At 40.4% G+C, this 23,851-nt stretch overlaps 1 protein-coding gene across 8 annotated transcripts in view; it reads right to left on the bottom strand.

Annotated features, from left to right (window-relative positions):
- The window catches only part of ARPP21 (cAMP regulated phosphoprotein 21), a 309,256-nt gene extending 285,702 nt beyond the window's left edge, over positions 1–23,554 (bottom strand). For 3 of the 8 annotated variants that reach the window (XM_069214885.1, XM_069214929.1, XM_069214949.1), the window contains exons 1-6: positions 10,451–10,598; positions 9,744–9,920; positions 7,942–8,114; positions 7,299–7,340; positions 5,959–6,048; positions 310–463 (exon numbers count right to left, since the gene is read on the bottom strand). In XM_069214885.1, coding sequence (XP_069070986.1) covers positions 310–463; positions 5,959–6,048; positions 7,299–7,340; positions 7,942–8,076 — 421 coding nt within the window. In that variant the 5' untranslated portion in view covers positions 8,077–8,114; positions 9,744–9,920; positions 10,451–10,598. Of the gene's footprint in view, positions 1–309; positions 464–5,958; positions 6,049–7,298; positions 7,341–7,941; positions 8,115–9,743; positions 9,921–10,175; positions 10,372–10,450; positions 10,599–22,462; positions 22,566–22,668 lie in introns of those variants that run through there. The other 5 variants (XM_069214921.1, XM_069214938.1, XM_069214895.1 and 2 more) reach the window with 4 other exon arrangements.
- Between the last annotated feature and the right edge of the window lie 297 nt (positions 23,555–23,851).

The raw sequence follows: 23,851 nt of genomic DNA, 5'->3' as shown, positions 1-23,851 counted from the left end.
TCACTGTGGAAAGCTGTTTTTCACAATGTCAGAACAAACCTAGTATCACCCAATGCAGAATTTGAAATGTAAACTACTTAAGTTTGGCTTTTGGTCATAGCTTTCTCTGGCAACCACAGTATTACCCTTCAGTTCTCAATTGTGCACAAAATAAGCATTACAATGTAACATGCCCTTGAAATTCAATCTGAATTGTAAACATGTTAACTATGAAATAGAATGTCTCCTCTTACAGCAGAAAAATATCACTATCGCATCTCAGACCAGGCAACTCCCTCTCTAGAGATTAAAAAATGCTTCTCATTTCACCTTTTGATAACGCTCGCAGCTTGTTTTTTTCACATGATTTATCTTTTTCTTTGTTTTTTTCTTTTTCTTTCTCTTTTTCAGACTCATCTTTAATACATTTGTCATCTTCTTGCAGGCTGGGGGAAGTGGAAAGCTGCAGGTGAATGGATTCCTGCTTAAAACAAGGAAGAAATACAAACAGAAATAAATTGGCAAGTATCAAAACTGCATTAATTTAATGAACGTCCTACTTTTTCTGGGCAGGAAATAATAGTTGGCCTTAAATGGATTCAAACTATTTATTTAAAAGGAATGCCTCATACTTTTCTGTACATTTTCACTACTATGCAACACATAAATATATTTAAACTACTATTGTTAAAATGTGACTACTGTCCCAAAGTATAAGCATACAAAATAATGTTCATCTGCTCTTGTAAATGCCTCTGCTTTTTAAGATGAGAAACATAAAAGACAAAAATGAAATTCTGCAGTTAAATGGATACACATTTTGGGACTTAATACAGCGGCTTTGCGTAGTTTACTGCTGATAACATTGCACTTCCCCTTGATAAAAATACAAGTAGATGAAGACGCAAATCCTAATGCAACTAGGAAGGATAAAATGAGTCAGTTACACGAGTGCTCCAATTTACGAGGGTAGGTATCTTGAACTGCTATGTATCTCGAACTCATATAACTAAAATGTGGCATTCTTCGGTAACAAAATATTGATCTTTATCCTTTCATAAGTAATGCATAAAAGCTATTTTGGCACCACCTATGACACCTTCTTTTGTGAAGGAGGTGCTATGATGCACTCAGTCATCGGCTATCAATTGATAGTTAGGGTGTAACCAGTGAATGAGATGTTAAAGCCACTGGCTTTTCCAAGGTCGACAGAGAGGTAGGCAGAGAAGTTTGAAAAAAATTGGGATAAATTAAGTATTTTATGATTAGAACAAATAGTAGCACATATCGATCAATGATAAAGAATACAATTTTGCATAGCACACTTTAGTATTTGAAAAACTGATATGTTTGGCAAGTGATTTTTCCTCGTAGTATGCCTTCTTTTTTCTCTGTCATGGTGACAAGAATAATACTGCATATAAAAATACAAATCTTAGAGGTCCAATTTTAGAGAAGTCTTGTTATTATAGGGGTCAGAATATCCTACTACAAGGTAACCTCAGTTTGGTTAAAGGTTCAATTGTCTCATTGACGGATTTCATTCACATAAGCGTTTTTTCATAAGAGGGGAACACTAACTACATCCTGCCAGAATACAATTAGATGCTCAAAAATATTTCAAAAAATCAGGAAGCTTCAAATAATATGTTTGAGTATATTACAAAAATTCCTAAGATTACGTGTGGAAATCTCAGCATGTCATAAATTTACAAGAAGGCTCCTGTATTTCTTATGGGCCATGCCTGAAATATTCAATAGGATTAAGTAAAACATACTTGAGATTTGTCTTTTATTCTCCACAAGGCACGCATGTTTTCCTATTGGGAAAGCAATCCCATGGAAGACATGAAATGTTCACTTCCCTTTCCTACCTACAAACAAATGTACATCATTCTTATTTTGAAAAATGTGTAATTGTGTTTCCAGTAAAGGAAGTGTTTGTGAACACAACCAAAATTCTCAATTTGTGGCTGTTCGAGGTGTTTCGCCTGGCTTTCTTAGCCACACTTCTGTCTCCCTCTTCCCTAACTTTACATTTCAGAATGCAGAACTACTGCCTCCCTTGCACAATATCCCTACTTGGACGTTCCTACTGTGTGCATAGGTCTTTACAGATCCTGATTTTGAGATTCAGGATCTGGAAAATTACACGTTTGTGTATAATTTTGTATATCCAAGTTGAGTTCACGATTGCAAATATGGAGCCAGATCTGCAAGAAAGTGGTGCATCGATACCGATGTGCCACTTTTCTTGCACTACCTCTGCCCCACCTAACAACACCATGGTTGCACCATATTTACAATAAGGAGCACCTTTGTGCTCATTTCCACAATAGCATCATAATTTATAATGGCATTGTGGCGCTTTGCTGTATTAGCACCATAAATTATGGCACTACTGCAGCAAAGCACTATGGAAGCTCAAAGGTTACTTTGGGCTTGTCACTATAGCACCTGCCCTGAACAGGCATTAAAAATGATGGAAAAAATGTTGCGATGAAATCTTGTAGACTTCTCTGTGCCAGTTTTTGCGGCCACTCTGCATGGGAATGCCCCCCTTGCATACATTATACCTGGTGCAGGTATACTGTGGGGCAAGGGTTTCCACTTTTTAAATATGGCACAGGGAAATGGCCTCCTTAGCACCACATAAGTGTAAAAAAAATGATACTAGTGTGGTGCAAGGAGGCGCAAGGCCCTTGTAAATCTGACCCATAGTTTGCCATTTAGGTTGAATATGTTTCCAGCACAAGTCCGAGACTAATTGATTCTCAGCTTAATAGGAAATTTCAACAATCAAATAAAATTACCTTATAACAATGCTGAGAAATGGCACCATTTCCTAATGGCAAGATGCAATCTTCCAGACAGCGGTGTCTACTATCAGAAAGAAATAAAGAGGATGCTACATCTTGCTAAGTGGAGGAAATACCCCAAATGAATTAAACTTGAACACATCCTCTGGTGAAACATAAGGTTGAATCTGGACTGATATGGAGTTTCACTCCAGATATAAAAAGATCGTGGAACTACACTTCTTGCAAATCAAACAATATTGTTCTGACATTTCTTTTGTTTTAGCATCAATTTAAATGCTGAATTTTAATTGTATTTTCAGGATTCCTGCAACTCATTTCCCTATCATTTTAAGGCTGGTCTGTATAAAAATAAAACCTATTGTACTGGTCACCAATGAACCTTGCCAGCATCTTTTAGGGGAAACATAACAAAAGCATGATGCTTTCATTTAATTTATACATATGTACATTAGTAGACAAGCAAAGCAGACTTTTTTGTGGACTGATGTTAAAAGGAACAAAGATACGTGTGACAAAATGAGATGAAGGCAATTGAAAAACAATTGCAAAATTTGAGTAAGTACAAACAAAAATTCTTTGCTACCCTGTCGGTACACAATATAATGAATAATCTTTCAACACTATATAGGACAAGCCCAACTACATTACATTCTCATCACTAATTTTATGAAGAACAACATTTCAATGAGTAACCAAAATGTTGTTTGCATCAAGAAAGTTGAAGATCATTCAACTCTAGTCAATTAATATTTGATGAATAAGATAGATATTTAAAAGACACACTGGCCTGTAGGGTGATTCTCTATAATATGCAAATGTAAAACAAATGCTAAATTTAAAAAGTGGACCTGAAAAAAAGTACCACAGGTAGAAAATTAACACATTATGATGCCTAGAGTGAATCACTGTATTTCAGAATCAGTGACAGTGTGTTTTCCTCCCATACGTAGAATGATGGTTTACAAGACTTGAGATGCACAACAGAAAGCTTCTATAAAGCCCCATGACAAGTATTACCTTGAGGTCCTCTTCCAAATCCTCAGCTTTGCTGTTGTAGGAAATACAGTATTAGGAATTGTGCAGAGAATACAAGGGTGTAACAGCTATTAGCCACATAGGTCAGAGGCAGTCGTGCATCCTCGATTGATAAAATTGTTTATAACGCGTGACTGCTTTAAATAAAGCAAACATATTTTGCTAAGGAAGTCTAGTGAAATGCCTGCCTTTACAATAGGTCAATGAATCATGACTGCAGCAGGCATGATGTCCCCAAAAAGAAAATATGCTTTTTTAGAGACCGTGTAGCTAAGAGCTGCACAGCCCGGGTACTTTTGGGTCGCAAATCTGTCAGGGTTTGAAGATAAACAATGAATATGCAAATTATCACGTATGAGATCCATAGTAAGGAAAATTATCTCATGCACATTCATCTTGGATATCCTAAAATCCTGGCCTCTTTGTGTCCCTCAAAGACTGGAGTGTTGAACAAGTGTTTCAGATGATGATACAGACCTGTACTTTAGTCACTGCCATTGAAAGGAACAAAAGCACTATTCTGCTGTCAGCAAAATACACCAAAAGTAAGCTCAGGACACTGAAAAGTAGGTTTGGTAAGCCTTGAATGAGGTAATGAATGTACACACAAGCATGCATGTACGCACAAAAAACCATACCAATGCATTCTCATACAGTGTACTGTATTACATAAATACATCAACATGAGGAGTGAAATTATGCATTGTGTAAAATACAATGGTGCACAATATTGATCAGAGTTACTATAGCAGCATGCATATTGTAAATAGATGTATCACGGAATTCCATAATATTTTACTACAACCAATTTATCCAATTAGGAACTAGCAGGTGAATTTGTTACAGTCAATGTCTGATTACAGCTGTACCTAAATTTCATATTGTAAAACTGATTTTGTTGATTTGAGCAACGAATTACATTTATTTTGTAAAACTAACTTAAAGTAGGGACACTTTAAATGCCTCTAAAACATTTCCAGACAAAAGGAATGTCTGCTGCATAATCCCATAAACGACATAGTTGCAGATTTTAATGTGAATCTAGAAAAGGAAAACATATGGCATAATGCTGGAAGCTGCCTGAATTAAAATGCAAACAGTTTTGTAGCTATATTTCAAAACTTAGAAATGGATTAACTGTCCTTTAGCAGTTTGTATTAATTTGCCACAAGAATTTTTTCAAAGATTTTTCATGTATGTTTAGAATTTTGATAGCTATTTTATACAGTGCAAAACATTTCACCTCGTGGCTACTTTAAGGCTGTTATTGCAATATCCATTTATATTGCTGCCAAGATATCCCAGACTGATTTTTCAATAATAGACACATGTCATAAAAAACAATACAGTCATCAGCATTCTGTTCCGCTGCATGGGTATTTTTTAATGTGCAATATTGTTAATAGTTGTATTATAGCACACAGAAAAGACACATCTTCAACAAATTATGCTTAAAATTAAGAATTTGAATGAGGTGAAGAGCCAGTATGTGAACCTTTATAAATTACTTGGTCACAATATAGTTATTAATCTAGTTTTGCAAGTAAAATTTAAAAACGTACTCTGTATTTACAATTAGGATAATTAGGAACAGTTTCCAAGTAACTACACTTTTCTTCAAGGTAATACACTCTTGAGACAGTGTAAGGTGATATAGTTGGTTCAACCAAACTGGGGCGATAAACTGCAGGTTTAAGGTTCCATGCATTTCCAGCTCTAGACATGGTCCACTGCACTAAATGTAAGTACACTAACTGGAGTTCAAAGGTATATTTTCTTCAGGTAGTACCATTTAACTATAAAATTGATGGCGGTCATGAATCTGTAAATTCAACCATTCTAACAATTTCAATGCATGCATTATCTTTACAGGTTCTGTTAAGTAATCAGTGTTATGTGGAATAATTGATCCTTTGTCTATGTTAAACTAACAATATTATTTTTCCCGGAGAATAAAATGACTTGAACTGTGTTGCTGCAGGTATGTTAGTGCTTCAAACCCCTGTCCAATCAAATAAACACGCACACCCAGATAATAATGATTAATAACAACAATCATGCACCAGAAAAGAGCAAAACACAGCCCTGGCAGCCAGTGCATTGACACAGACTCAAGACCTACCTCGTTCTCAGGATATTCTTCACCAAATGCTCTTGGGTAAGACTCTTCGCAAACTGCAAGGCTTCGCACCAATTTACCCTTTGCTCCTGACTGTAGAAGGAAGAAAGGAATATTGATCTACAAAATACACTCTCTCCTGAAAGCTTATTTTTGATCATTTAGATGTTACTGCACCTGCAGAGCACAAAGTTGCCCAGGCTATGGACATGTCTTTGCAGCAGATAGTGTATCTGAAAATGATTCTGCACAGATCCAAATTTCAGACTGGGTCATACTTTGTTAATTTTTGACAGCTTACCTCGTGGCTTATGTATGTGCACATAAATATTGGATTGATTCTGAGTCCTTACAGGAGGTTAGACGTGGTGACACAAGAAGCCAGGTTCAACATTATCACTCCCTATTTCTACATTAGAGTATATTTTCTTCAAAATATCAAATTTATTAGGAAAATAAGAAGCTATGGAACTCAACTCATGTTGATTGAACAATTGGTTAGAAGCACTTCTCATAATCCATATAAAAGTGCGCAATTTTTTCACAGCTCAAAAGAAATCAGAAGTCCAGCATGCGCTAGCACAGTGCACTTAACATGGCCAAAATGGACAGCACTTTATATCTACTTAAGGGGCCTGTGGTGTCATCATATCTCTTCCTGTAGGTCATTGCCTCAAGGGCAATTATTGTTGGTCTAACAGAGTCACAGATTTTTGTAAGTTATTTTTTTCCTACTAAGATTTTAGGAAGTGTGCTTTTAATTATTGCCTATCGATCCAAGAATGGATTTTCTTCAATCTGAAGGTTTATTGTTAGATATATTCGGTAGTGAAACTGAACTTCAGGCACATTCAGCACCCTATTACACATATCACCCCATCTACAAGTCTCAATGGATACTGAAAAACACTCAGTACGTGTTAAGAGTCAAAATAATGTTCTATAGTGAAGTAGCTCATCTCAAGTTCCTATGTCAAATAAAGTATCCTACGCACCTTTCATCTTTTCTGACAGATCATATTTCAGCCACTAAATTCTATTTGATGAACTAATAGATCATTAGATCACAAAGACAAATATTTTTTAAAAATGAAAGCATACATTTCAAAACCTTCACACAACACATTGTTTGCCAGGCATACATGCGCACCATTACAAAATGTCATGTATTATTTAAAAGAGTAATATTTTCACTGAACAATATCCCTTTCTTCTGAAACGGAGTCACTAAATAGTGAAAAAACAAATGTTCACCTAAACAGATGCAATAGGAAAAGCAATTCCTGAACTGAACTCCTCATCCGCTCATCACAGCATCTTTCTGCAAACCGTGAGAACCCTACCTTGGCTCGCTTTTTTTGCTGACCCTGGTTTACGCCTCGCTTCTGTGTGTGCAAAACAGAATAAAACACATTTTCAGTAAACATTAGAATTTTCTGAAATATATGAAAAAAGAAGTAATTTAGAATTGTGAATAACATTTCTAATTAATATTTCAATGTACAAAACCTTTTTCAAAATATATGGAGAACAGCTGCTGAAGGAAACATAGATAGCTTTCCATTCTCCTCCATTCTGCAAATGCTTACAACTATGGCTTGAATGCCACTCGCACAGTATTAGCAAAAACAGTTCAAAAAATGGAAAGAAAATAGCAGAGTTGGTTTTTCACATAGGTTTGTTAATTGTGGACTGGGTTGTATTACATATCTTGGTATATTATTTTCTTTCCTTTTTTGCTTGTTTATTTACTTAACATCCACCCCTGAATAGATATATGTCTACAGCTTTGGCAGACATGGGGTAGAAACGGTAGGAACCCACGCAGTTGTCAAATACTGATTAACAATAGAATTAACCAACCATAGAATAACTGATTTAGAAATGCACCAAAACACTTTGAGACGTGTGTCTCAGTTCTAATGGCAGTACCTGGAAGCCTTTCCCAGAAAATTTGAGCTAACTCACTTCCCCTGGTTCACTTACCTGAAAGTCGTCTCCGTCCAGGCCTTCTGTTTTAATAATAAGGTTTTTCTCGCCAGTCGCTGAAGAAGATTCTCCTTCTTGTTCGTTTCCAGTTTCCTCCGCTGTGTCTTGGTTCAATCTACTTTGCTCAGACATCCTCCCAGTCACAAATTAAAACAGCACAGGGTGGTGACCTAGAAGGTCAAGACATCAAAAAAAGCTGATGTTTCTTTTTTATTTTTTATTCTAGGTCCCATATGAGTCATTTCATTACTGTTGATAATCAAAGCAGCAAGGCAAAGTAATGGAACATTAAGTTCCTCTATCATCCAGCGTATGCCTGTGCTCACAGAGCGGAGTGTGCTCTGTGGGGCAGAAAAGTGCTAATAATTTAATATAAGTAAAAAATAATCTAAATTTGGCAGCAAATCTCTCGGGTCAACATTTCCAGACATCAGGCTGACAGCTCCATTATTAAAAGAGTAAGCCTCTTCCCAAACCCCATGCCACTTCCCTGTCCAGTGGAAATCCTGCTGGATGCCCTTGGCAGGCAGCACTAATGAAGCTATCTTAGCGCACTCTGTGGCTAGGAGCGTACAATGGACTGTGCTACCCAAGCGCACACCAGCTTCTCTTAGTTAATGCCCATTATTATTTGTCACTCTCTGTTCTTTGCCATCCCCGGCACCTCCCCCACTGATCAGCTGTCCAATGAGACTCATGAATAATTTAGCGTTTCCACCTTCCCCCAACAGTCCTCCTCCACAGCCCCCACCGTACACATATGCACACACTCACACACACCACTCACACATACGCCTCAGTTATGATATGGAGACAAATGACAGTGCTTGGGGGAGCATTTCTGTAATATTTTAAAGGAACATTAAACAAGGTCAGCTTTTAATTCTCCATCGTGACTATCAACATTGCAAACTCCCCCTTTGAACCTCAATGTCCAGGCCCATTCTTTCATTCAGGTCTAGCTCAATAAAATCCTTAATATTATGCCAGGTTCTATTGATTACTTGTTATGCGAAATACTCTGGAGCCAATAGTGAAATCACAACCTCCTAAAAAAAACACATTAAATTTCGAAATGCTGTTTTCGCCAACGCTGCATTTTTTCGCTATATTTCTGCACTAGTATAAAACATTGTACAAATAATTGTACCCACGTTTGTCTCTTTTTTCTTTTTTTAAAGAGCACCTGGCATGCACGTATATGGGTGCGACCAACACTAAATAAATTCCAGTTGGAATAGCCAACTGGATATGTGTTGGTAGGTATCTTTCATATTTGTTTTTTAAGTCTTTAAAATGTTTTAACACATGCTGTCGAGCTGGGTCTGAGTCCAGTAGAGATGATTGGCATATATGTTGAAGACAGGGCTTCCTCCCAGTGTTGTCTATCGCCTGGACAATGGGTGTCCAGTTCCACAACAATGCATTCGTTATAGCAGCTAAATCAATGCCTTGGGTGGGGGAATTAATAAAACATGAAAGTCGCTGTCAAAGTGCCTACCTAGGTAGAAATGCCAGTGAACTGCCCTTATAATTAAACCTACATGAAAGGCGTTCTCTCCCTGCGTGCTACAAAATGCCTTTCCAGCTCACTCCTTTGTGCCTACGTCTCCACACCATGTGTATCGTGCTATCTTTTAATCCCCCAGCTATCGAGCCATTTCAAACGTGCTCAGTTTTTCGAGGGACCCCGGATTCTGGCCATGCTGCTATCAAGCGGTGGTGTGATTGAAGCACAAGCAGATATATTATATGGGAACACGTTACACGTAGACGGTTCGCGCGCTCACACTGCTTACCTTGAGCGCAGAAAGCCTGCTCCAGGTCTCGGCGTCGTCCTAGTGCTTTACGTTGCTCTTCACGGGTACAATCCACGCAGCTGATGACGGGCACTGCCAAGCCCATGTCCCCATTAGCAGTTCAGAATGCCATTCTCCGCGCTGCACCTTCAGACAGTTTGTCAGACCATCGTCAACCTAGAAAGGGGCACAAAAAGTGAATAATAAGAACGGAAATCAACCTACCGGGGTTAAGGAAGGAATAAGCAAGAGCAGATTCACAACACTAATGAACGCTTCAAGCAAATCACAGACACAGCTTGATTCGGCTCCACCTGTCTCAAACTGCTTGCTTCTGCTCTAATGAAGGCTGCAGCCGGCTGTTCAAGTCATAACAGCTCCTACGCACGGAGCTAAATTTAACAATTGCATTATGCGCTGAACATTACTCACTTCTGGATTTTAAAAAATTTCAGCGACTTCTGGCATTCGGATTTTTTAAACCCAAAAGAAGATGATCTCCCCTCGCTTAAGGAGCTATTGTATCGTTCTCGACGCACAAAAGTGCTGCTGGGCGGGTATTTTAATGTTTCTTGAAGCGCAGCTCTCCGTTTCACTCCGCAGTTACGCAATGCTCCGCAGGCGGAGTGGCGAGCTCTTCGGAGCCGCGTCGAGCGGGCGCATTTTAGTACAAGGAGGTATCGCCTAACGAGATGTCTATGACATACCTAGTAATTGAAATCCTGGGTGGGGAAGGGTTTATTGAGGCAAATCTGTCGTATGTAGCCGGCTCCGGTAACCGCGAGCACAGGAGAGTCTCTTCCCTTTCTGAGCTTTCCACGACCACTGCACATTCCCTACACAGCTCTGCCAGGCATCAGATCAACAACACTACGCCCCAGCCCCCCGCCCACTAGAATGTCTGCGTGTGGAGCCCACAAAGGAATAAGTAGTGGCGTAACAAATGGGCCACAGGCTAGATGGAGATGGAATCTATTCGGTCCACTAGTTGGACAGTGAAGTGCCACCATAGTGGGGTACAAGAGGGATCCAACGCTCTGGGTTTTGGTGCCATTGCACCTGCTACACTACCGATAGCTTTTTATCTGCCTGTTATCACCCCCATTTTTCTTTACTCAGGATCTGATATACTTTATTTGCAATAAATATATATGAAAAATATAAAATGAAAAACAGCTTTACGTTGCTGTCATGAATGTCCCATAGCACCATTTACAGTGTAAATAGTCCAACCCCTTAATCATTACTTAGTGATTTGATTCATATTTAATGATGGAACACATCATAATTCTTCTGTGAGACGCATGTGCCTGTGAGGGAAAAGAGACTGAGGGGCAGATTGCTGGTGACAGGGAGGCGAAATAGGGGGAGGTGAAGGAATGTCAGACTATTGAAGACAGAGGTAATGAGGGAAAGGTAAAATGTGAAATGCACGGAATAATAGAAATATATTGCAAGTATGATGACAACATCTGTTCTGTCAACCAGCATCAAGTCATTTTTCACCCGAGGAGTTCTGTCTATATCTTACATTTGAAAGCATGGCATGGTGTGATGGAGCATTTCATGAGGCAGATCAAATGTAGTTATTCTGCCATCTACACAATGTGACTAGTTCAATTTGTCAAAGAATGTCTCTGTGTTGTGGAATGCCAATTTCGAACCTCATTCTGTTGTGGTTCAGAATGATCATTGTATGGCACAGCTTCATATGTTCATGCTCTTCAAACTTTACTGCGCGGGATGGAGTGGAAAAAGAGACAATGTAGTCTGCTCACTGGGATCACCCCAGAGTGGTTTGGCATTTATTGTCAGCAGGTGAAACTTCGACTGAGATAGTAAATTTCTGGGCACCATTAAAGAACTGTACATAGTGTACTTGTCCCTATGAAGACCTGCATATTTGATGGAGGTTGGCCACGACACAAAACATTTCGCAGCTGGTCTTCAATAATTATGAAGCTGCTGGGCATATCACTGGTACTTACATATTCATTGACTCGCCTCAGACCATGTGTGGAGAAAAAGTTGGTATGTTGGTGATCAAATCCCTCCGTGAGATAACAATACATTTCTCACAACCTAGCTTATGTGGTGACCCAATGACCATTTGGCTTCACTATGAACAATCAAGTACTTTTACTCCTTTCACACCAGAATATCATTTTTGAACCTGGACTTATATGGGACATTAATACAAATCCAGGTTTGGACTGACAATCATATGGAGATGTTGCGCCTATATAGGGTTGCACATTGCACTTGTACCAATTGTAAACTATGACAGTCCGCTATTGCCATGCATCGCTTTGTATAAAGTGTGCGCTGATGGGGACCATATCTAAATAAAGCATTGTTTTACCGCACATGCGACATCTTTATATTTGTCAGTGTGAATCATCAATGAAGAGTCAGTTGCAAATGCACCCTTGAACACCACAATGTGCTCGTCCGAGCAAATAAGAACTGTAGACGTAAGTATAAAGACAACACATCAGCATATTTTTGTATAAATCATCCCAATTTGCATGTTCTTTCTTCAATTTTGTTATTTTTGCATTTTATTGCTTTCACATACAATTTGCCCTTCTACAATAAAAGAGCACTGGTATTGCTGTCAGCACCCTTATACAGTATGCTGAAAGTGAATGAACTCTACACATTTCCAGTTCAGTGAAAGGCTAAAGCATGCATGTCAAGATGACAAGAACAGTTGTCTGCGTGTTAGGGTGAGAAAGGGATCATAAGTGCTAACAACCTTTTTGTATCCTCATGCCGCCAAGTAAAATTGTTTTAACGTGCCCTTCATCCTCATTGCGTGTCCTTGTCTTTGTCTTAGGCAATAATTGCCAGCAAGTGATTCACAGCCATTAACACTTCCAGCAGAGGGCAGCAACACGTTCTTAAGCTCATTGCCCATGGTCTTTGCTGATTCCCCAATACTAGTGTTCTCGTCAACAGTTTGTGAAAAATATTTAGGTATTAGCAAAAAAACTGACTTTTAGCTCAGTGAGAGGAGATAGTCGGTTATTTTATTTTAAACTATCCAATTATCTATTGCTTTAAATGCATCCATTATCTAATCTCGACCTGGGTACTGTTGGTTAGATATAAGCATTTGTGAAATCTGGATAATTATACTTTATTTATGTTTTATACGTGATATTTTTTTGTGTGTTTTGTTAGACATTGCATGCCATTTTATTATATTTTGTACTTGATGATATAATGCGACTTTCCAAAATAAATAATGATGAATTGATTTGCTTTCTTAAGTCCATTCTTAGATATGAAGGGCTATGTTTTCGCTTGGTGGTTTTATGTCAGAGTATCGATAACAAATATCTGACATAAATATCGTGGCAAAACAAAGTTTACAAAAATGTTCTTACATTTGATGTCGATTTTCTATTATTAATCCTAATTCTGCGAGATTTGGAAACAGTATTTTGTCTACAATGTTTTTGTTAGATGATATTAAGACCTCAATAATCTGGCACTATACCGAACTGGTTCAAGTGAGATGTGTGCCCATTGCCTTTCATCAAACATTTACGCTGGTGTCTAATTTTAACAACATGTGAAAGTTTTGCATCCACTTAGTATTTTAATTGGGTCATCTTCCAACAGTCACCATGGGCATGCATGGGGGGGCAAGGGAGGGTGCTTGCCCCCCACCCCCCGGATTTAGGTACAGTCTGGTGTGCAAGCTCACAGTGCAGCATATCACTACAGCCGCCATAGTGTCATGCTGCCTGCACTAGTATGGCCACGGCCCCTGCCCAAAACAGTCTGGGACACTGCGGACCACCCCCATCCCCCAAAAAGATTTCTGTGGACACCCATGACTATCACTGAATAAATCAAGTATTTTTGCCATTTAGAGAGAGTGCAAGTTCAGACCACTGTACTCATCGGGGTGGTAGGGTGAGATTGAAGGGCTTTGCTTTTAGAGCCTGGGACAAATGCACGGAGTAATTCACCAATAGCAAATTCTGTGAGATGCAGGATGCACCCAAGCTCATCATGGATTGCAAAGGATGAGTGTGCCTACTCCCTGCGTGCCTAGGCAAACTGTTAGCCCTCAAAAACTGATATAAAGATGAAGGATGTCCACAGACTCCTGCCCAACATCACTCCCTCTGTAAAAAAAGAAGGCAGTAGTAAGAATCCGGTTTTCCTTTCTTACCACAAGAGTTGCATTGGATTTTGCCCCTCTTTTGCCTGCATCTTTTATGGCATATGCTTCTGCTCTCAGCACATGACACATCCTGCTGCTGTCTTACTTAACGGCTGTATCCACAGCTGCCAACGCACCTTAATGAATTCAAGTGCTTCACAAGCAATGGAAGGCAAAAAGTTCCACCCTATTGTTTAATAGGGACCAATAAAGATGCGTAATCCCCTCACCACCGCTGTAGCGAAAGGTTTTGTGGGGGCGTCACCATTTCCTTTCTGCTTTCACTATAGAAGTGGTCCAAGTGTAGAATGATCCCATTTGCCAGACAATTATCCTCTATATTCCTAAGAATATCTCTTGGGCCACATTTCTATTGATCCTTATGTACATCCCATAACAGGCCCTTACTTTTGCTAAACACAAGACACATATTGAATCGGATACCTCGCCTACCTCAAGCAGGCTGCTATTCCTTGCCACCTTGTTTTTGGTTGTTTTATATGGCAAATGTTTTCACTCAAAAATGTGTGATTCGTGAAAATTCTTTGAAAAATGCAATGAATACAGGAAACATGGTCTTTATGAATTTCACTGTTGCCTGGAGGTGGTCTCTTACAGAGTTCCAGGGCATTACATTTAAGAACAACTGCATGGTACGTCTCATTTGGCAAATATTGTGAATTTGCCTTACATTTTGTTATTACAATCAATCATTTTGACTCATTATTCGAGTCAAGCAAGGTTTCACCTTCACAGCCTATTGCCATTCACACCAGTACAATATGTTTCCGAGAATAAGAACGAAACAGCAAACATTGAGAGACTAAAATGGACAAGTAAGATAGTGAGAGGGTGAAAGACAGGAGAGGGTTGGGGCAAGAAGTTAGACTGGCAGTGAAAGAATTTAATAAATTAGCTTGAAAGACAGTAGTACAAAAGAGAGAGCAGAGTGAAGAAGCGGGACGAGAAAAAGGGATGTGAAGGAAAATGTGACAAGGAAGTGAAGTACACAGCTCAAAGGAATAAAATAGCCAGTGGCGGGTCCTACTGTACAGCTCTGAAAATATTTCCTCTAACTACAGCATTCCCTTTACCAATAACTAACTGAAAAACAGTACAGAATCTTGTGAGCATTAACAAGTTATTAGTTGATTTATGTGAAATTATAAAACGAACAATTTGATTTTTATATATCCCAGTTTAATTGTACTCAGTGTATAGAACCCGGGAGGATGAAAGGCTGGGCTATTCTTGCTGGGATTCAAACCCATGACCTCTAGATCAAAAGGGATGACGGCAGCCTGAGCTCCACGAGCCACATTGTCCGCTCGAAGCAGGGAATAAAGGCTTGTACAAATGGAATCCACAGATGAAAAGATACCTCAAGCAACCCCCCTCTTAAGACTAACCATAAAAGATAATGTATGACACAATTCAACAATTAAATCAGCAATATGCCGAGTCATTTTCAAAGCCATTCTGCCGCCTCTCTAGCCTGCTATTTGCATTCCCTCGTGTTTTCCTTTGTTCCATTTGTTCTATCTTTACCGCACCTATTATTTCACCCTCACGAGCAACCATTTGCTTGTGGGTGATGCTTCACATTCCGATTTAAAACAATGTTAATCTTTTTGGCGTCTTGACTGACACATTCCCACACACTCCAACCACACTAGAGTTAGTCACGCACGCTTGTTTAAGGCTGGGCCTGCTTGGAGAGGGAGAGTAAGACCAATTGACAGAGCCTATTTGAAGATATCTTGTAAAGAAATGTGCACCTCAAATGTGATATTGATCTCGTTAGGGACGAAAGGCCACGTGCATCTCCTCGGAGTCTATCAATAGTACCCCCAGATCCTGTGTCAAGGGGACAAATGCGAGGCTAGATGGAAAGGGGCACAGTCTCCCAAGGGCCCCTCTCCATAAAGATGGGGAGCTTGGAGCCTGGACCTATAGCTACAGGCAGGCTGAAGAATGCTTTTTCCCTTAAATCGGGTTACCACAAAGGGCTTCTCATTGTTATCTATATCTTGCATTTTGGCCTTCTTTTTAAATCTTTGGCTATACTATACTAGTCACATGCACATAAGGTAGGTTGGTGTAGGCGAGGAACCCACGCATTAATTTGAAAGAGACTCCTCTTTATTTTCCGTGCATCCCAAATACTTTATCACTGTTATAATTCCAAATAATTATCCTCGATATCTTCCCTCACATTTAGAGACAACTAGTATTATCACTTTTGTACATTTTTTATACAAGAATCCCTATTTGTTTTGGGCATCTGAAAAGTTACCAGGTTGAGACATTTTCATTACAATGCTTGGTCATTTATTGCGAATTTTGCTAAACATACATCAGATTATGTGCATTATTTTGGGAAGGTATTGCTCGACGTTTTGTAAGTTTAAAAGTAAAATGTTAATAGACGCACTAGACTCATTGAGGGTATAGAGAACTCATCCAAAAAGGATAGTGCACACCTTCAAAAAGGGATATGTCCCGCCCAAGCACTGCATATTTGGTGTGGCACAACATCCTGGGATCAAGAAAATAAATAATAATGGGTGAAAGAATGAAGTAATCAAAATCAAAATGTAAGTGTGGAATTGAAAGACGGATATGACCTTCAATGGAGCGAAATCAAGAAGAATGGAGAATATAAAGGGAACAGAGAGATGACAGCATTACACAAAATAAAAGACAGAAAGATGGAATTATATGAATCTGAAAGAGGACGAGAAATAGAGGATCTGATGTAAAAGAACGGAGCGGAGAGAAAGAGTACGGGAAAGAACGTGTTAGAAAGAAGAAGCAAAATGAACAAAGATAAATAGATCCATGCATAACAGAAAGTGTACATCCATAAAAAATAATCAGAACAAGCGCGTGGAAGGACTGAGTACGAATCATTAGCCATTCTGCAGCAGGGATATTGTCACCGTGAAAATAGTGTTTCAATTATAGAAACATAATATACTCACACACATACATACCGGGATGTGCACGTCAGCTAATGCTAGACTCTCCCCTTATGTGCAACAGCGATTGCAGGATGTATATTACATACATATATCATGCCAGGACATAGAAATCGCAATCTGAACCAATTGTGGAGCTGCTTTTTTCACTGCTCTCTCCTAGAGGTGGAGGTCTGTGTCGAAATAATTGGAAGTCTTTAAACCCCCTCCCCCCGAGCAATATTAATTTGGTGCTCCTAGGAATACATTGGGGGCAATTAAACGGTAGCATTGTCTCAATTATTCAGTCATTCCTTACAAGGGGGAATGAGGATAATCTATTCTGGCTTCATTCGCTTACCACCTCAGAGAAGATCATTCGGTAAACTCAGCCAGAGATTTAATTGTATAATCAAATGTATCCTAGAAAATATGCAATTGCTAGAGAAAAGATTGACAAGGGATTGGTTTCTCAAAGATTTTCTGATGCACACAACAACATTGGCGTAGTCAATGAGTCTTAACAAGCCAGTTGTGCTGAAAAGTTTAATTTAGGATTTGGAGTCAGTGATCCCAAATTGTGAGGTAGAGGTGGGTATAAATGACATGTACATATGATCTTATCTTGAGAAGTTAATTAAGAAGCAAAATAGATGTCACAAACTACAAATGGAGCCTAGAGGTATTTCACATAAAACGTTTCTTTATACGTAGACTCTAAGGTGAAGTTTGAATTCACATTAGAGCAAGTAACAAAACAAGTGAAAATTTTATCAACAATTGCAAAGTGGACTTTTGCTATCTGAAAGCAGCATTCTGTAACAATTATATGAGCTAGTACATTTTAATGCATATTTTGCTGAATTTCTTAATCAAGCAGTACATTTTAAAGCATGTTTTGCCAAACATAATAGTCAAAAGTAAGGGAGATAATGTACATAGCTTCATTTTTGTAAAACTTTACCATTCCTATTTCTATGCCAAGAGATATCTGTGTGAACGTCTCACACATATTACTACTGAGAAATTCGTGGATTATAGACAGAGAGGATGATATCACAGATTGTGCTCCACAGCCCTAACAATGAATTTACAGGTGCTAGGAGGCTAGAGTCAGAGCGAACATGGGAGTCGGCTCTGCTAGTGTAAACAGTGGGTGTATGCTTCCCAAGTTACCAGCAAGTCAGCATGCCAGAACCTCCTATAGACTGAGGGCTATAAAAGAGCATCCTTCCCCTGCTGAGTGTACACCTGTTGCCCAAACATCCCTTGCATCTCCAACTTGCATTTCGGAAAAAAATCAGTTTGCGGAAAGTGTTGGGGGACCTTCGAGATTAATAAAACCCTTGTAACACAAATATTGCTAAGCATGTGATGCAGTGGAAAGGGATTGTACCAATTGATTAAAACCACCTCGTGGATGCTATTATTCACCATAGGCCTACCATGATTTAACATTGGTGCTAATGCAAGCAAGGGAAAGGTAACTATCACCACGAACAATGATGCTTTCAATCCTGCATCTACCACCAAACACATGCATTCTTGGTTAAGAGCCTGAAGAGCGCCTTATTGTTTTCTATCTCCCAAGCTTTGATTTTATAATGAAAATTTCTGGGCAAAAATGAATTTTAAAGTACATTAGGCAAGTAACTTTGGTGAAAATTTGAAAGGATTTGAGGCATTTTTACTCAGGTCCTCTCCCAATTACTTTTTGGGGGAGGATTTAGTAGTGAATTGCGTCTTTTTAAAGCACTATGGACAATCAATACGTTTTTGTTCAAAGACAATTCTAAAGGGGGTGATGGTTAAATATGTGTTTGTAACTGGGAGACAATAGCTATATATTGTGTTAGCAGACCAATAATATGTGACCACAAGCACCTCTACCAGAACACAACACCGGCAGTAATGCAAAATTTGCCTAATTTCCACAATGCTGCGGTAGTAGAAATTTTTATCACGTTTTCAACAATAATACATTTTTACTCATATTTTCTAAATTTCCACAAATAACCTTATCCATAATTGTGCACATTTTTCGTGATGCAGAAGAGCACATTTAGTTCTGCTTCATCGGTGCCTCAGTGATGCATATTTATACCCAAATTCCACATCAAATTTATATCACATTTTTAAAAAGCTTCAGGAAGAGCATGTATTCATCATTTGCAATTCGGTAGTGGACTGATACACTTACCTCGTTTGCACAATGCTGTAATAAAGATGGTTTGTCACAAATGTACAACTAAGCAGTGCGACACATACCTGATTAACTTGCACACTGTTCCATTGAAGCACATATCTGTCTGATTTCAAGTCTGATGTGCTTAGGAATGTATATGGTCCTTACAAAATCTTAGTAATACGCATATTAACCAATTGCCAAAGCAAGAGAGTAATGGACATTTGTCATTCTTCTTTTCCGCTGTGGTACTACACACTTGTGCCACTCTTCACAGTCCTGCTGTACAACACACATTTACTCAGAATCACTACACGCCACTCGTACTCCTGTTTCCACAACTGCGATAATGTTACAGTGATGCACAGTCTTCCAGGTTTTGACAATGTATAGTAGTTCTCATACCTATAGTGTCCACACCTAGAGGTTGACAAACACTGTAACATAGATACAGACAGAGAGAACAGTACAGACAAACCCGCAGACTCACAGGTTAGACAGGCACATGTTCCGGCAGGGAAGAGTTACGCAGGCAGGCCCAGAGGCTGACTTTCAAGGCTCACCCTCATGGACATGGCGTGCAAATGGGCACATCTACACACACACACACACACACATGCACACACAGTCCAGCCCATAAAGGCAGAGGCAGCATCTAATTCCAACAGCGCCAATGATCGAATAACGAAGATGCACCATAACTACTAAGGCTCCATCTACAGTCATTACTTCCCAAGTCTCCTTTCTTTTTTATTTGTCAAACAGTTTCTTGTCCCACCCCATTCTCCCCAGAATGAAGCTCATGGCTGAGGAGTTACTCGATGGTTGATTGGGTTTTTATAAACCACTCAAAATTTTGCTCTCTCATCATATTTTTCCTGTTGCATTACTTCCAAATTTTGGAAAAGCATGCACCATCTTGATTTGAATTTATTGCATGAATAAATAATTTGAAGGGGGAGCCATGCCTGCTTTGAGAAAGCCTATACATTTGAAGTTTTGCAGTTGAAAGGATTAATTCAATTGATAACAAACACCTCTGTCTGTCAAGAACTGTCAGATTTTGTATATGGACATTTTCTTATACCTATTAGTAGTCTCACTAGAGAGAGCACAAGACAGATTGAGCTTGGTGTAGGACCCTCTTCTTACCCTGCTCAAGAAATGTAGTAGGCTATTGAAGGAAGGGGTAGAAGCTAGCTGTTTTTCTCAGGACAGATGGTGTTTCTGTAATGGGTTGGTAACAATACTCATCATTGCTGCAATGTCTTAAATCTGAGAGTTGCAGCAATTTTAAGGGTTGATGACCTATTTGTAAAGGATCAGAATGTTTGCTTCTGGACTGCCATAGTTGGAATGGATAGTAAATCACACTTTCAGAGGCCCACTATAATGTTGACTGCGTACTGCGTGCCTTCTTAGCATGGTTGTTGTATTTCAATTGGCACCGTATGGGCACTCTCAGCAGGGTTCTAGGTGCTTGATATTGCAGACTCTACACTTAAAATAGGCCTGCTTATACTTCCATTCCAGCAGCACTGTAGCCTCTCGGGAGGACTGCTATGCTGCACTTTTACCAGCAGAATTGTGGTATGTTGAAGTCCCAGTGAATTAAAATTGAATAGATATTGGTTCATACACATCAAAATCTAGCCTGCGTGCTCAGTTCTAGAACTGCTCGTTTAAATGCTTAGCAGCCGCGCTGTGAAGTTCCGGTACTGCAATATTAAAAGTATAGCGTGACTTTAGAGCATGCGCGGTGTGTACTGGTGTGGATCACTCCAGGCACATCGGATGTACGTTTTTCTCACATAGAGAACAACTGCAGCACAGACGAGAGAAGTCACAAACCGAGAATCCGGCGGTGCACGCTTCCCTCGAAAACACGGAATCGGGATGCTCGTACATAAAAAGTGCAAGCTTCAGTTTCACACACGCTAACAGATTACAACCAACAGATGCAACAGAGCCATAAACAAAGGAGGCATCGCAGGCAGTCGAACAATGTTATATACAAAGTGTGATACTTTTATCATATCATGTGTCTTTCGGTGAAGTGTCCCTTTTGCATGCCGTATCGCTTACTTGACTAAATTGTAGGCTAGAAGGAGCAGGAAAAAAAAACCAATTAGAGGCGCTATCACGCCTGACCCGAGGCTTGTCCAGCAAGATGTGGCAGCAGCAAGCAATAATGCAGCCTGAAGTAAAAACATTTGAAGTGTGCCACAGTTTGAAATGCGCACGCTCCTTTTATTCCCCCTATGTAGTTTATCATGTACGCTTGTCTTTTTATTCTGGCTCGCTTATTTTTATGATCGTTTAGAAATCTAGAGCTATAAATACATATTTCAAAGGAAAGAACAGTACAATAGAATATTTTCTTTGGCATGACTTAGGGATGTCAATATGTCTCCGAGGGAAGGAGGGATGCCGTGCCAGTCAATGGCTTAAGGCAAAAGGGTGGTGGACTGCCACTCCCCCCTGCAGAATGTGAAGGGGGCCCCGTGCCTCCCATATCACAGATATCCATTAGCTTTGGGCTAAATGGGCAGCCCCCGAAACGCTGGAGTGCCCTTAAGTTTTCCTCGCCCCCATGACGCAGGGGTTGTGGACGCCTATGGTTAGGTCTGAGCTTTCTCTTAAAAAGGTTCGGTGCATTCTGGGTTTTGCAGTCCCGTCCAATAAGTCGTTTTGTCAGCGAAGCTTGGAATCGACTACATTGTGTGTTCCTTTCATAGAGGGATTATGCAACGCCACTGCTCCCTGGACAGCAGGACTTTTGAAAGCTTGCGTGTACTCAACACTCCTATAAGATTTAGACCGTTATTATATATGCTCGCAACTAATGAGGGACAACAAACAATGTACATATACTGTTCGTTGGATTGTATTTTACTGAGTTTTAGTAAAGGTGAACAGCTTGTCCTTGTGAGTAAACGATCAGTTTAAGGCGAGCTGTGTTTTTTATGCCAAACCAGGGAAATTGTGCTGTAGATGGTGACGACCGCTTTGCGCAGTGCAAACCGAAAAACCAGTATCGTACTGGGATTTAGTTTAATGTTTCGTTTCCCGGAGACCGTCACAAGTTGATCAGTCAACTGAAGGAAACTGAATTTGGAGTTGTTTTGAATTTAAAATGCTTCCACCGAAACTCCCCCACTTGAAGATTGATACACAGTTCCTTGACTTTAAATTGCCAATGCACTGCTCAAAATAAGCACACATTTTTAAATTACGCAATTGCCAACGCAAAGCGAAAGCCCTGCCCTTTGAGAATAGGCAGGCGCAGCATTTCCACCTACAGAAAATTGTCATGTGGAAGTGTAGGGGGTGGAATGGGTAGAAATAACAGAGCGTGGCTGGTAGTGAAATCAATGGGGAAAAGAGGCTCTACCTGGAAGCTGAGCTCAGCCTGCAGCGTCGGCAGTTCCTCGCGCTCCTCTGTGCCATGAAGCCTTAGACGACCGACCAACCCACACACGCCTCTGGCTAGGCATGCAGGCATGCTCACCCCACTCAGCGCAACTCCACAAACCTCTGTCGCTGGAGCTGTCACTCCCTCACTCCCCTAAGGTCCACATAGTATCCCTCCGAACTTACCAGCAGTGTGTGACTTCCCGCGCGTAGCCCGGCTCTGCACGCTCCAGCTGATGCTCACTGTGTGTCGGGCCCAGGACAGTGGAGGTCCGGGGCACCCTGATCGAAGAGCTACACGGCGCCGAGAAGGGCTTGCAGTGTAGCCCTCGGGATGCCGGCAGGCAGACAGCTGATCAGTGGTCCGGCAGATGATGCTTTTCGTCGGATAGTTCTGTCCTTCGTGCTCATGCGTATGCTCTTTCGTGCGCATGCGTATTGTGTAAAAAACGCACGTTTACACAAAAGCTTTTAGAAATGGCACGATACAGCGACCACCACAGCAGCATGTCCCTCTGTGGACCACCGGTCTGGGGCTGGTCGGGGCTGAGCTGGTGAGCTCGGTGGTGAAAAGAGAAAGGAGGAAAGAGGCAGGTGTCTGTGGTATTTATGCCTCTTCATGTCACCTGCTGGGGCGCAAAGTGCATCTAAATGAAATGCAGGGTGGACAGAGGCAGCACGCCTCTCTGCCCTTGTAGACTAAGCGGAGGTGTCAGAGTTAAGGTGTGAGAGGGGGTGGGTGCAGGGACTTTATTCGGGTACTGCTGCACGCACAATGTGTGCAGCCCTGACTGGTGCAGCAGACACTGACTGCTTTTAGAGCTTTGTCAGAGTGAAAGGTGTTCGGGGTAGACAGGGCCGTTTCTTGGAAATAAGAAGCAGTATTAGGTAAGAGCAGAGAGGGCGCGTGTGCTGGAAGTGGAGAAGGGCGATTGGATTTCTGGGCGATTGGATTTCTGCGTCCTGCACTAAAACCTGGGGGAGGGTCCATCCCTTGAGATGCAGGCTGCTGCCAGGCTGGATTACACACAGAGGGGATGCCCAGTCCGCAGCGCGCGAGGAACCTGGAATCAGTGTCGGCATCATGGGTGGGGCAAGGGAGAGTTCTGTCCACCCGAATTCTCCTTGTCTTTCTAGCAGGAAAGCATTGCTTCATTCTGAAATTCCAACCAGAAGTACTAGGATCGTCTTCTAAATCAATATCCCATAGTTATAGTAGTGCGTTTTTGAATCGAAATTGCAAATTTCAACAGCGAGTGAACACAGAGAGAACTGTTTATACAGATAATATTCAGCACCTCACCGCAGGTTCGGCTTTGGTATCACAGCGAAATGTGTGGCTTTTTCAATCGTTCCAACTTCACCCCGA

This window comes from Pleurodeles waltl, chromosome 2_1 (genome assembly GCF_031143425.1).
Source record: "Pleurodeles waltl isolate 20211129_DDA chromosome 2_1, aPleWal1.hap1.20221129, whole genome shotgun sequence".
Classification (NCBI taxonomy): Eukaryota; Metazoa; Chordata; class Amphibia; order Caudata; family Salamandridae; genus Pleurodeles; species Pleurodeles waltl.
Note: the sequence above shows the minus strand (reverse complement) of the source record. Positions and strands in the feature narration are given on the sequence as shown.